The 14,493-nt window shown below is 46.8% G+C and overlaps 1 protein-coding gene across 2 annotated transcripts in view; it reads right to left on the bottom strand.

The window, feature by feature from the left end:
- Positions 1–14,493, bottom strand: part of RPA1 (replication protein A1) — a 66,038-nt gene that overhangs the window by 14,093 nt on the left and 37,452 nt on the right. For both annotated transcript variants that reach the window (XM_009189331.2, XM_003912069.3), the window contains exons 7-13: positions 11,255–11,387; positions 9,752–9,854; positions 7,515–7,583; positions 7,171–7,363; positions 6,878–7,017; positions 6,167–6,315; positions 3,232–3,364 (exon numbers count right to left, since the gene is read on the bottom strand). In XM_009189331.2, coding sequence (XP_009187595.1) covers positions 3,232–3,364; positions 6,167–6,315; positions 6,878–7,017; positions 7,171–7,363; positions 7,515–7,583; positions 9,752–9,854; positions 11,255–11,387 — 920 coding nt within the window. The remainder of the gene's footprint in view (positions 1–3,231; positions 3,365–6,166; positions 6,316–6,877; positions 7,018–7,170; positions 7,364–7,514; positions 7,584–9,751; positions 9,855–11,254; positions 11,388–14,493) is intronic.

Raw genomic sequence — 14,493 nt, 5'->3', positions numbered from 1 at the left:
TCTCGGTCTCCGAAAGTGCTGGGACTACAGGTGTGAGCCACCGTGCCTGGCCTATGGTGATCTTTAACGGCACTACTGTAGTTGTTTTGGGGTGCCACTAACTGCACCCACATAAGATGGGGAACTTATATTGATAAATGTTGTATGTATGCTGACTGATCCTCCAATTAACTATTCCTGTCTCTCTCCTTTGAACACATAAAGAAGAAAGCAAACAGTCTTATTGCTGATATGGAGAAAGTGGTAGTGGTCTGGATAGAAGATCAAGCCACAACATTCTCTTAAGCCAAAGCCTAATCCAGAGCAAGGCCTCACCTTTCTTCAATTCTATGAAGGCTGAGAGAGGTGAGAAAGCTGCAGAAGAGGCCAGGTGCGGTGGCTCACGCCTGTAATCCCAGCACTTTGGGAGGCAGAGGTGAGAGGATTACCTAAGCCCAGGAGTTCGATACCAGCCAGGCAAGATAGTGAGACCCAGTCTCTACAAAAAACTGTCAGGGCATGGTGGTGTGCACCTGTAGTCCCAGCTACTCCGGACGCTGAGGTGAGCTGTGATTGTGCCACTGCACTCCAGCCTGGGTGACAAAGTGAGACTCTGTCTCAAAAAAAAAAAAAACAAAAAAAAAAGTCGCAGAAGAAAAGATGGAAGCTAGCAGATGTTGGTTCATGAGGTTTAAGGAAAGAAGTCGTCTCCATAACAAAAGTGGAAAGTGAAGCAGCAAGTGCTGATGGAGAAGCTGCAGCAAGTTCTCCAGAAGATCCAGCTAAGACCACCAATGAAGGTGGCTGCACTCAACAGCCGAGTTCAGCGGAGACAGAACAGTCTTCCGGAAGAAGATGCCATCAAGAACATTCATCCTAGACAGTAGAAATCAATGCCTGGCTTCAAAGCTTCAAAGGACAGGCTGACTCTCCTGTTAGGCGCCCATGCAGCTGGGGACTGTAAGGTAAAGCCAGGGCGCGCTGACCATGTCAAAAATCCTAGGGCTCATAAGAACTATGCTGAATCTACTTTGCCTCTGCTTTATAAATAGAACCTCAAAGCCTGGATGACAGCATATCTATTTATAGTGTGGTTTATTGACTGTTTTAAGCCCACTGTTGAGACCTACTGCTCAGAAAAAGAGATTCCTTTAAAAATACGACTGCTCATTGACAATGCACCTGTTCACCCGAGGGCTCAATGGAGACACACAGTAAAGGAGATTAATACTGTTTTCATGCTTGATAACAACGTCTATTCTGCAGCCCATGCAGATCAAGGAGTAACTCTGACTTTTTAAGTCTAAGAGACACATTTCACAAGGCAATAGCCGCCAGAGTGATTCCTCTGATGGATCTGGGGAAAGTAAATTGAAAATCTGAAAAGGATTCACCATTCTAGATGCTATTAAGAACAGCTGGCTGGGCACAGTGGCTCACGTCTGTAACCCCTGGCACTTTGGGAGGCTGAGGCAGGGAGATCCCTTGAACCCAGGAGTTTGAGAGCAGCCTGGGCAACATGGCAAAATGCCGTCTCTACAAAAAACACAATTAGCCAGGTGTGGTAGCACCTGTAGTCCCATCTTGGGAGCCTGGGAGGTGGAGACTGCAGTGAGCTGTCATCAAGCCACTGCACTCCGGCCTGAGTGACAGAATGAGACCCTGTCTCAAATTAAAAAAAAAAAAAAAGGAACATTCATGATTCATGGGAGGAGGCCAAAATCCCAACGTCGACAGGAGTTGGAACAAGTTGATTCCCACCCTCATGGTTGACACTAAGGCTTCAAGACTTTGGTGGAGGAGGGACCTGCAGATGTGATGAAAACAACAAGAGAACTAGAATCAGAAGTGGGGCCTGAAAATGGGCCTGAACTGCTGTAATCTCAGGATCAAACCTGAACGGATGAGGAGCTGCTCCTTACGACGGGCAAGGAAAGTAGTTTCTCGAGATGAAATCTCTTCTGGTGAGGATGCTATGAGCATTGTTGAAAGGACAACAAAGGATTTAGAATTCACAAATCCTTTTGCGATGGTTGATAAAGCAGTGACAGGACCTGAGAGGGACAGACTCCAATTTGAAAAAGTTCTACTGTGGGTAAAATGCTGTCAAACAGCATCACCTGCTACGGAGAAATCTTTTGTGAAAGGAAGAGTCAACCAACGTGGCAAACTTCACTGCTGTCTTATTTTAAGAAACTGACAAAGACACCCTGATGTTCAGCAACCATCGCCGTGATCAGCCAGCCATCCACACTGAAACAAACCCCCACCAACGAGAAGATGACGACTTGCCGAAGGCTCAGATGATTGTCAGCATTTTTTAGCAAGTAAGTTTTTGTTTTTAAGAGAAGGGGTCTCCCACGTTGCTCAGTAGAACTCCTGGGCTCCTGCGATCCACTTGCCTCAGCCTCCCGGGTGGCTGGGATTACAGAGAACCGAAAGACTGGGTGTCCCATGACAGGACGACAAGGATCTGTCCAGTGTTTGATTCTCGAGATGTTCTCTAAGAGCACTGTAAGAGCTGCTGTTGACAATGATGGATGAGGGTGTACAGTGAAATGAGAGTAGGAAGGAAACCTACACTGTATATGACGAAAATAAAAGAGAGGCATTGCTATTTTAGGAGCATAAAGGAGAAACAAATGATCTAAACACTGAACTGCCAGCAGAATACAGGTTTAGATCAAGACGGGAGGAGGGTCATTAAATACAAACACTGAAAGGAAAGCTGCAACTAAAAGTCAGATATCAGGGCCAATCCTTGTCAGGGAATGCCGGCAGCTCTCAGCCTACGAGGTTAATACACTGTCTTCTACAGCCAGGAACAGCACCCGTGAAACTGCCTCATGTCTGACACTGAGCCGGACTAATGCTCATCTCAAAACACATCTTTTTGATATGTGGGAACTTTAATTTGCAGGAAGGATCACAGAAAAGACACATGGACCCGAAGGCGGCTGATACGATACCACAAAGCTCGACTGTCACCCCTGCTCCAAGATCCCTCTCGGAATTGACTCTAAGAGTTCTTCAGACTCTCCTGCCTCCAGTCCCCTGAGGGTTAACACACACTCCCATGAGCCCACCTGGCTACTTCCCTTGCCAGGGAATCTCAACCCCCACGTCACGCTCGGGTCACAGCCCCGGGTAAGAATTACAGCTCTGACAGCTGGTGTCGGAAGTCAGGTTCCTAAATCTATCCTCCTGCACACTTTGCAGGCCTCTGTGAAGGTGGTTAGGAATGCCGGGTACCTTGTCGCCTTGGCCCAGGTTCTCAGATTTGACCTCGTACAAGGTTTTCCAGTTCGTGTTGCCCCCTCCAACGCCACCGCTCTTTAGATCAGAGATGGAAACACCGTCTAAGGCCTGTCCTTCTGCGTCAAACCTGAGAACGGGAACAAACAGCGGATGACGAGTCCTCGGTATGTATGATATGCTTCTCAACACGCAACTTGTTGCTGTACGCCAGACACAGGTTTCCCACCACCCGCCCAGCTTCCACACAGGTCACGGTCACCTCGGCTGAAGTCAGTATCTTCGTAATTCTATCTTTTAAAAAATATTTAAATTAAACAAAAAAATGGTGTCAGTGTTTCACTCTGTCAGCCAGGCTGTAGTGCAATGATACAGTCACGGTTCAAGGCAGCTCTGACCTCCTGAGCTCAAGGGATCCTCCCACCTTAGCCCCGCTAAGTAACCGGGACTACCATGCCCAGGCCCATTACATTTTTTTTTTTTTTTTTTTTTTAGAGATAGGGTCTTGTTATGTTGAACAGGCTGAGCTCAAACTCCTGGACTCAGGCGTTCCTCCTCCCTTGGCCTCCCAAAGTGCTGGGATTTCAGGGCGTGGGGCACTGCTCCTGGCCCAAAGTCTACTGAAGAAAGGGAATGACCTCTCTTTGAATCCCAGTTGCTTTGATGCCCCCCAGTGGTGAAGAGAATCACTGCCAAAGTACCGAAGAATCCTTTCTTAAACTAGCCTTGCCTATCAGCAGTGGCCGGACCAACCCAGGCCCAAAATCAGAAACCAGGAAAGTCAACAACCAGTAAGCTATAAAGCGGCCGTCTGGGCTAGTCCTTTAGGCTACTAACGCTCATTCTCAGCCAGCAGCTGCATTCTGATCTTCCCCGAAAAGTATCAGTATGGAGAGGGACAGTCAATATACCGTGATAGCAAAAGGGTTTCCATGAAAGGCCTCCTATGCCTGATACAGAAGCCAAAAGTGTTTTTTTTTGTTTTGAGACAGAGTCTTGCTTTGTCACCCAGGATGGAGGGTAGTGGTACTAACTTGGCTTGCTGCAACTTCCACCTCCTGCCAAGTGCTTCTCATGCCTCAGCCTCCCGAGTTAGCTGGGACTACAGGCACGTGCCACCACGCCTGGCTGATTTTTGTGTTTTTTGTAGAGACAAGGTTTCACCATGTTGGCCAGGCTGGTCTTGAACTCCTGGCCTCAAACAATTGCCCACCTTGGCCTCCCAAAGTGCTGGGATTACAGGCGTGAGCCACTGTGCCTGGTCCAAAAGATTTTATAAACCAGAGCAACTAATCAGAAGGCATTATCTTTTTTCTTGTAGATTTACTTTCTTAGTGAAATTTTACTTTTGCTAACACTAAAGTTAAATTAATTTGTATTAAATTATGAAAATTGATTGTACTTCTTGATCACACATCAACTGATATGAAGAAAAAGGGGCCAAGGAGAAAGTGCTCAGGATCACAGCTGCGGCAGAGAGGAGCCGGCCTGAGAAGAAAGGCATATGCCGAACACCATCCCACGGTGGGTAACCGCACAAAGAACAGGCTCCCGGAACAGAGACCATCGAACAGAATGGATGGTGCCCTAAGCTGCAGACAACTGCCTTCTCCTGTCAGGTCAGCGGCTAAATCCCTCACAGGGGCACAGCAAGGCCCATAAATCCGTTTCACCACTACCAGCTACACAAGTTTACGGTTTCGAAAGCTCCAAGGACACATTTGCCACCAAAGACCACTTGTCAGGAGTGGTGACTAGCAAGAGCAAGGAGAGGTGGCCCTTCTTACAGTAAAAACTCTACATTGTTATGGCCAAGATCTAAACATCTCTAATCCTTGTCCAGATAGCGTGTGTGCACCGAACTTGTCTTTGATCAATGCCAAGTTATTTTATTCTGGGGACAGCCGTGCTTTTTATGTTGACTAGGATCATGGTTATTGGCAAGTAAAATATGAAGACCTTAATGTGGGAATGCAATTAACCTGGAGTGGAGCTTCAGAGCGCGAAAGAAAATCAAGCAACAAGAACAAACCAAATCTGTGGCTAGTTCTGGTCAGACTATGGACGGACCCTGCAGTGCGGTAGACACGTGTGGCCCACAGTGCTCGTGCGGACGGCTTAGTGACTGAACATTCCAGAAGATGGCTCAGGAAACTGGTCAGACACCAGTGCCATTGGTTCAAATGAGTCAAAACAAAGGAGGAGTATGTAAAATGAGCTCATTCTTTAGTTGCTTAAATCCTAAGACACAGCTGGAAACCGACGCACGTCCCCCGTGACTACAGCTACAGGAATTACTGAAGCTCGGGCTGGCGAAGTGTTTCCCCTGCCCGCATCAATCCTTGCATCCCGTGTTTCGGTTTGAAGCACTCTTTTAAGACAAAGTTTGAATGTCCTGAAAAGCTAGATACAGTGAGGAGATTTTAACAGGCTCTCCTCATCCCTTGAGTGCTTTGGGAATAGCAATCTAATCCTAACAAAAAGCCCATTGTTCTCACCACACTTGATCAGAGTCCAGTGAATACACACTAGAAGATGTGATTGGCACCAAAGACTTGACAGAGAAAGAAAGCGTGGGTTCCCCCCATACCACAGAGGCCCAGAGCTGAAGCCCTGGAAAGAAAGGCGCCCTCAGCACTCCGCACAGCTGCTGAAGCCTGGCCGTCCCCTCCTGTGGCAGGATCGAGGTCAGCAGGCAGCACTCACATTCTAATTGCCTCCTCCGACTCTAGGTTTGTCCTGGGATGACAGGTTTGTCAGTTTAAGGACTTTAAAGCCCTCCTCTCGGAAGGCATAACGCCTCCCAGAAACACAGGAGCTGCACCGCTCAGTAACGAGGCCTTCTGCCTGGCAGAGCTCACACACTGACTGTAACCAGCTTTTCTCAAAGCCTAGCCTCAAGTAACCCTTTGTTTAGCCCCACAAAACTTACCAACCACGGAGCTTATAGGCCTCCGGGATGTCAGGATTCGCAATGATAGTGCTTGAAGACAGCACGGAGAGGCTCCGTCCACCGAAATCAGAGACTCTGGCTCCTTTGATGGCCAACACGGGCTGTCTAGAACCATCAAATTTATCAGCCTGTAAAAGAAACACCAGACATAGACAAGTGTCACTAGCAGGAAGAACACAGACGGTTTTTATAGAAAACAAGGCAAACAGTCAATAGTAGAGTGAATGTAATCAGTGTACATGGAATCTATACAAGACAGACCTCACACACGAGAATCTGCTCAGAGACACATCGAAACTATCACCGCTTTCCTCGAGTCGGGGGAAACAGCGTTTCCCCCACGTAAAGCCTGAATTACAGCAAATCTCACAGAAGATAAAGGATTTCAAGTATTTGCCAGACAGCACAACCCTTCCCATCTACACGGTGAAAGCTCCCAACTCATAGGACAAAATCGCCCCCACGAGGAGCTTCTCCTGTGTGCGCTGACCGCCCCATCCTACAGGACAAGACCGCCTCTCCCCCAGGAGCTCCTCCTGTGTGTGCTGACCGCCCCATCCTACAGGACAAGACCGCCTCCCCGCCAGGGGCTCCTCCTGTGTGCGCTGACCGCCCCATCCTACAGGACAAGACCGCCTCCACCCCAGGGGCTCCTCCTGTGTGTGCTGACTGCCCCATCCTAGCACTTACATCTTCCCCCCACAGCGTGGCAGTCACCACCTTCCCAGATGTGTCCATCAGGTAGATATTCCTCTTGGCAACCTCTCTGTTGTTAGACCTCACTGTGATTTTAGTGGCATCTTCGTAGCTCTTGCAGATCCCGATGATGTCTAAAACACAGGCGCGTGTGAGCAGGAGGCGGTCAAGGCTCCCACTCTGACGCCAGCAAAGGGTGAAGGGCAAGCACTGAAGTCCTGACACTGCCCCGTACGGTGCAAAGAAAGCGAGTCCTCCCTGCTCCTCCTTCCCATGCATGAGCTTACCTACAAGTGAGTCTTTCGACTTGCTCTCGAGGTCATCGATCCCCGTGAAATCAAACTGAACCGTAGGTAAATGACGGTCGTCTTCACAGGGCATGACGGAAGTCTCGTTATTGAAGGTCATCTCGTAGTCATTTTTAACAGCTGTGAACTGTTTGTTAGCAATCTTCAGAGTACCTTTCGAGAAATAATACACCTGCGCAGGAGGCCACGTCACAGAATTTGAGACTGCCATCACATTGGACAGAAACCCCTGGTCTGTCACCACACACCCCTCCCCTGGGCCAGAGTCTTCTCATCCGCCTCTACCCCGGGGCCTGTCAGTTCTAAAGTCAGCACAGCCATACCTTGTTCACTTCAATAAGGGGAAAGAACTTGTCCACTTGCTCGTTGAAAGCTGTAGCTCTGATTTCACCCTGCAGAAGCAAGTGGGCAGGTTAGGGCTGCGGGATCGAACACAGGCCACCCCAGCACCAAGTGACACTGGGACTGAACACAGGCCACCCCAGCACCAAGTGACACTGGGATTGAACACAGGCCACCCCAGCACCAAGTGACAGAGCCACTGACATGCCACCAGCACAAGTGACACTGGGATCTAACACAGGCCACCCCAGCACCAAGTGACATTGGGACGGGAGCACAGGCTACCCCAGCACCAGCCACTGATCAACACAGGCACCCCAGCACCAAGTAACACTGGGACTGAGCACAGGCCACCCCAGCACCATGTGACACTGGGATCGAACACAGGCCACCCCAGCACCAAGTGACATCTGAGAGCAGGGGCACACACACAAACGGGGCCCAGAGAGGACTACGGACATCCCAGGAACCCGCATTTTACAGTCACACATTCAAGTCACTGGCCCCGCTGAAGAATGAGAATTTCAACTAGCTGATCCCATAATCATGCTGCATTAGCCTCAACTGAGAAACACAACAGCACAAGAGGGCAACAACGAGTTTAATTTATTCTGACAATAAAAACCAAAAACAGCTGAATACTGAGGGACACGCCCGGAGCCCACGAGGAAGGTGCTGCACGGGGGTGATTCACCAGCTCCCTTCAGCTGCCCTCTCGGTGACAAACCACTTCACATTCGGGGCCGTTGACAAAAATGTCAGAATAAGTCATGTTTTCAAGTTGCTTGTGATCTGATTTTCACTTTTGGTTTTCTGTCAGCCAGAATGCTACAGGTGGACAAGAAATTTTAGCCAACCCACCACACATTGAGTTAATTTGTAAAAAAAGGTTCTTTTTTTTTTGAGATGGAGTCTCGTTTGTCACTGGCTGAGTGCAGTGGCCGGATCTCAGGCTCACTGCAAGCTCCTCGGGCCTCCCGGTTTATGATTCTTCCTGCCTCAGCCTCCCCGGAGTAGCTGGGACTACAGGCACCCCACTTCGGCCTCCCTCGCTATTTTGTATTTTTTAGTAGAGATGGGGTTTCACCGTATTAGCCAGGATGGTCTCGATCTCCTGACCTCGTGATCTGCCCGTCTCGGCCTCCCAAAGTGCTGGGATTACAGGCTTGAGCCACCGCGCCCGGCCTAAAAATAGGTTCTAATATTGATTCTGCCATCACACAGTCAAACATTCTGGGTGTTAACTTCCAAAAAAAAAAAAAAAACGACATCTACTTTTTTTCTCCCCCTTTGGGAGTCTGAACCGACAGGAAATCTGCAGCAGTTTGAAAAAAAGGCTGAAGTGCATTTTAGGAATTATTATTATTACTATTATTATTATTATTATTATTATTTAGATGGAGTCTTGCTCTGCTCTGTCGCCCAGGCTGGAGTGCAGTGGTGCAATCTTGGCTGGCTGCAACCTCTGCCTCCTGGGTTCAAGCGATTCTCCTGCCTCAGCCTCCCAAGTAGCTGGGACTACAGGCATCTGCCACCACACCCGGCTAATTTTTGTATTTTTAGTATAAACGGGGTTTCACTATGTTAGCCAGGCTGGTCTCAAACTCCTGACCTCAAGTGATCTGCCCGCCTTGGCCTCCCAAAGTGCCGGAATTACAGGCGTGAGCCACCGCGCCCGGCCATTTCAGGAATTATTAATAAAACTAATAGATGAACAGCTATCAAGACGGTCATGCTTCCATGGGATAGGAATTTAGTCTCATTGTCATGGTTTGGTTTAGTTTAAATAAAGCAAATACAGAACGTGCACAGTCAGAGCCCATTTCCCACAAAACCATTTCTGTACCAAGGTCACGACTGTGTGCCTTCTGCGGTGGCCCAAAGCTGCACTGTGCTCACAAGCAGGCATCACCTCCCAGTGCTCTGACTGCACCTGCCAGCAAATCAGATGGTCTCCAGTCCCTCCTGCCCATGGGGCTACTTACACATTTAGAAAACTACGTTCTACTGCTACAAACACTGTATTTGAGATCAAAGATTTTATTTATGACCTTAACCCTCTACTCCAGACAGCATCAAAAGACAGAGGGAAAAGCACAATAACAATCATGCTTGTCTCTGGCCTACTATTATTTTTCACCTCGTAGGCCCGCAGAGCTGAGCTTTTTGTTTCTCAGAGAGTCTACTACTCTTACTTCCCCACGTGACAGATACTCACACTTTCATCAACCAGTTCTAGAGAGAAAAGCTTCCCTTCCCCTCGGGAGTTGCTCCAGGTACGGATCTGACTTTTGTTGGTAACACGAGCACAAATAGTCCACCTACAAACCAAATCGATTATATTAGTGCTTGGAGTCTTCCTTAGAAAAGATCAAGTAAGAAATCATCTTCCTACAGCCTTTCTCGCCTTCAAACACATATTCCATTTTCCAACCTGTATTTTAATCCAGCTAATTAAAACCCCAAGATGACACATCGGTTTGACAGTTTTACAGAATAAGCAAATAGTAAAACATGCAAGGTGACTTAATACTAACTCATTCTCCTGTCAAATAAGTAAATTTATAAACTCTCTCCCTTCTCCAAAAAGCATCACCAAGGCAACAATATCCCCTTAATGAAAGGTTCTAAGCTGGAAAATACAGTCACACCAGCAATTGTATTTTGCCATGGTTTTCAATGATGGGAACTGATGTAACTGGTGTCAAACTTCTGTCTCACACTCCTAATGTAGCCTGAATAGAAATCCAGGATGTCGGTGGACCATCAGGGAGAACACGCCGAAGCAGCGTGACCTTGCAGAGAGGCACGGAAAAAGGAGGCACAGGGCACATTAGGTACCTTACTTATAATTTCACAGGGAAAAAGATCTTTCCTACATTACAGAGTATTGAAGAATAAACGTAAACATATCTGGAAGGACTCTGAAAAAGGAACTCTAACTTTTAACTATTCAAATGACTTTATTTTGTGTATTTGTTTTGTGAGACGGAATTTCACTCTGTCACTCAGGCAGGAGTGCAGTGGCGCGATCTCAGCTCACTGCAACCTCCGCCTCCCGCGTTCAAGCGATTCTCCTGCCTCAGCCTCCCGAGTAGCTGGGATTACAGGAGTCCGCCACCACACCTGGCTAATGTTTGTATTTTTAGTAGACACAGGGTTTCACCATGTCAGCCAGGCTGGTCTCGAACTCCCGACCTCAGGTGATCCGCCCACCTCAGCCTCCTAAAGTGCCGGGATGACAGGCATGAGCCACCGCGCCCAGCCTCAAATTAATTTTTAGTGGAAAAAGTCATATAAATGAAATATAGGCTCAGGGTATGTCAATGTGGTTAATACAAATTCTGCAGATTATCTAGCCAACTAAACCAAAGACGAAGTCACCTGTTTATAGGAGAAGAGTAAATGCCTTTTGAATTATCAGAAATATTTATTTTTACTCATAAGACTACCAACTGATTAAGCATTAAATATTTTTAATTTCAAATTCTTTCAAAATGAATGAAACCTCACAGGCTATGGCAGATTGCTATTGCTATATTTTCCAACAAGAGTTAAAGGTTGCCACAATCTGTACCCCTTTCCTCCTCAGAAAAAAAAAAAGAGTAAACCCATTTTATTTGGTGGTGACCCTGAAGTTTGCGCATAAATAACTTAAGAGTCCATAACAGCTTCTACGATTCTGTAAGCACACTCTGAACTTATTCTATGCATAACTCACTTGGACTGGTAAGGAGTGAGGCTGGCAATGGGCACCACTTTGGACTGTGTTCCCCCAGAAGTGTTTGACAGGCTGGGACCTCCAGCTTTTCCAAATGTCTTTGAAGCACCATAAGCCTTAGAAACAGTGGAACCTTAAAAAACAAATGCAAACAAAAAGGAGTATTATTATTCTACTTAGCTTTTTTATAGTAAGCTTTACAATAACTCTAAATGTTTGAGGTGCCACTAGTGAAATCTTATAACATGAGAGGCAAAGCTTTTCCTTTGTAGCATGCAAGAGATACGCAGATCAAATAGAGACTGAGGCTGGAGGCTAGAAAAGCAATCTAGAACGAAGGCTGCGCACACAGACGCTCACTGTTACATTTGCTGACGTCAGCCCCGAGGTCAAGGTAATAATGGTAATGAATCCAGACACTGTTCTTTCTGAAGGCCGCCCTCTTACACACTTCTCTTGCCTCAATGGGCGAGATAACGGGTCAGAAAAAGGAAATCAACTTTTGTAACTGGCAAAACTGACGGCAAGGCACTAGTCACATAAGAAAAAAAGCAAGAGGAAAGACAGGACGTAAAGGACCTATCACAAATAGATTGCCTCCGAATCCCCAGACAACTCCCAGATCTCCACGCGTCTAGAAGACTAAATAGTCTAGAGTGAAGTCCGTAAGAATGAGTTGAGTCGGGTGCGAAGGGCAGGAATCAGTTCTGGTCAAGACACGTAAGTGGGTGACCACTAAGACCCTTCCGCCTCCTTAATCCAAACCTGAGCAGCTGCCCGGCACTGGGAAGCCACAGGGATCAGATGCATTCTTTTAGACGCACCACGTGTCTGCAAAACTCAACCTCCAAATTCAGAAAATATAATTTAGTTCAGTGATTTCATACCCTCTATATCAAAACATTTTTTCAGAATAGAATTTGGCTAAAAGGATCAATACACCATCTATCCAGTATTTATTTACTAAGTTTCCACAGCACGTACCACACCCTTCTAGGCACTCGTAGTAATTAGTAAAAAATATACATAGGAGTGTTCCAGGGTTAAAATTTTCTGTTCTAACGGGGGAGTCAAGAGAGATCAATACACACACAACAGCAATTACCTCAAGACTGTGTACGGAAACGCATGTCCTTTGTAGAATACATGTGTCTACCCATACGTAATTTATAATTTCATAAAACACACACAAGCATCCATTCATCCAATTTATTTCATGCTGGGTAGCTTCTCCTCCGTACATATCCAGTTCATTTTCTTTCACTACATAGTTTAGGGAACATTAACTGATTTTCATTTTTTTGAGACAAGGTCTTGCTCTGTCCCCCAGGCTGGAGTGCAATGGCATGATCTTAGCTCGCTGCAGTCTCAAATTCCTGAGCTCAAACAATCCTCCCACTTCAGCTTCTCGAGTGACTGGGACTATAGGTGTGCACCACCATGCCCGACTGATTCTTTTAAAAAAATTTTTATAGAGATAGGATCTTACTATGTTGTCCAGGCTGGTATCAAACTCCTGGGCTAAGCAATCCTCCCTGCTCTGGCCTCCCGAAGTGCTGGGATTACAGGTGTAAGCCACTGTGCCCAGCCCAGATTTTTTAAAATGTATTTTAATATAAGGCAAAGATAGACAACCAGAAAAATAATTCTGTGGAGGGATAGAGAGGCATAATGTACTATTTGTATATCAGCCTAAGGAAATGATTATTTACCACGTTAGAGTCTATTTCACCACCCTCTTCAAAAGTGTGTGTGTGGGTGTGTGTGTATTTTTTTTTTTTGAGACAGAATCTCACTCTGTTGTCCAGGCTAGAGGGCACTGGTGTGAACTTGGCTCACTGCAACCTCCACCTCCTGGGTTCAAACGATTCTCATGTCTCAGCCTCCTGAGTAGCTGGGATTACAGGCACACACCACCGCGCCTGATTAATTTTTGTCAGTAGAGATGGGGTTTCACCATGTTGGCCAGGCTGGTCTCGAACTCCTGCAGGTGATCCGCCCACCTCGGCCTCCCAGAGTGCTGGGATTATAAGCGTAAGCCACCACGCCTGGCCAACAGCATATTATTTGAGAGTTGTGTATAAATAGATCCACTTATAAAAGGAGAGAGAGAGAGAGAGAATTCGTAAGAGCGAGAGAGAAAGCGAGAGAGAGAGAGAGAGCTCGTAAAAGCGAGAGAGAGAGAGCGAGCGAGAGAGGTAGACAGACATTGCGAGGCAGATTAAAAACAACGAAGAGCAATGGGGGGAAACGTCCTGAAAGTTTCACAGAAACATTAGTGACGTCTTAACCTCGCTTTTCTTAGAATCTTAGCACTGAAAAATAGAAACTAATAGTTGAGGGGAGGAGAGGAGGTGTATGTGAAGCCGTGACAGAAAAAAGGACCTCTAAAAATAAAACTAACCACATTCTACAAATCCAAATTTTCGACGGTGACTTCCCAGATCAAGAGGTTCCTAAAGTAAAGGCCAGAAAGTAAACAAAATGATTTCATTAAGGCCTCTCAGGACCTGCTGCAGAGAAAAGTAAATGAAGAAACCATTTCTCATCCATGAAATTGAGAAGGAGAACCTATGACCGATGTAAGCAATACTGTCTTCAAGCAAACGATAAACACCCACGAGGCCCAAAATGGGAAACTTGGAGACGGACAAGCCAAATTTACTAAGTGGGTCCTGAATAGTTAAGAGGCAAGAACTTGAAAGGAATGCAAATTCGCAGAAAGTCAGAGGGTGTAAAACCTGAAAAGGCGGGAAACTAAGAAACTACGTGGTAAACTATGAACAGAGAAGAATGTATCAATTTGATTTTTTTTTTTTTTTTAAAGTCTGGCTATTAAGTATCCTTAAAAGACTATCTTTGGCTGGACACTCTGGCTCACACCTATAATCCCAGCACTTTGGGAGGCCAAGGACGGAGGATTGCTTGAGGCCAGGAGTTTGAGACCAGCCAGGGCAACATAGTAAGACATCATTTCTACAAAAAAATTAGCCAGGGCAGGCGCGGTGGCTCAAGCCTGTAATCCCAGCACTTTGGGGAGGCAGAGGCGAGGCAGGATCACGAGGTCAGGGAGATCGAGACCATCCTGGCGAGCCGCAGTCCCAGAAACCCGTCTCTACTAAAAAATACAAAAAAAACTAACCCGAGGCCGAGGTGGCCCGGCGCCTATGATCCCAACCACTCGGTGAGAGCAGGAAGAATGGGGAACCGGGAGGAAGCTTACAGTGAGCAGGGTGGCA

The sequence above is a fragment of the Papio anubis genome, chromosome 17 (genome assembly GCF_008728515.1).
Source record: "Papio anubis isolate 15944 chromosome 17, Panubis1.0, whole genome shotgun sequence".
Classification (NCBI taxonomy): domain Eukaryota; kingdom Metazoa; phylum Chordata; class Mammalia; order Primates; family Cercopithecidae; genus Papio; species Papio anubis.
Note: the sequence above shows the minus strand (reverse complement) of the source record. Positions and strands in the feature narration are given on the sequence as shown.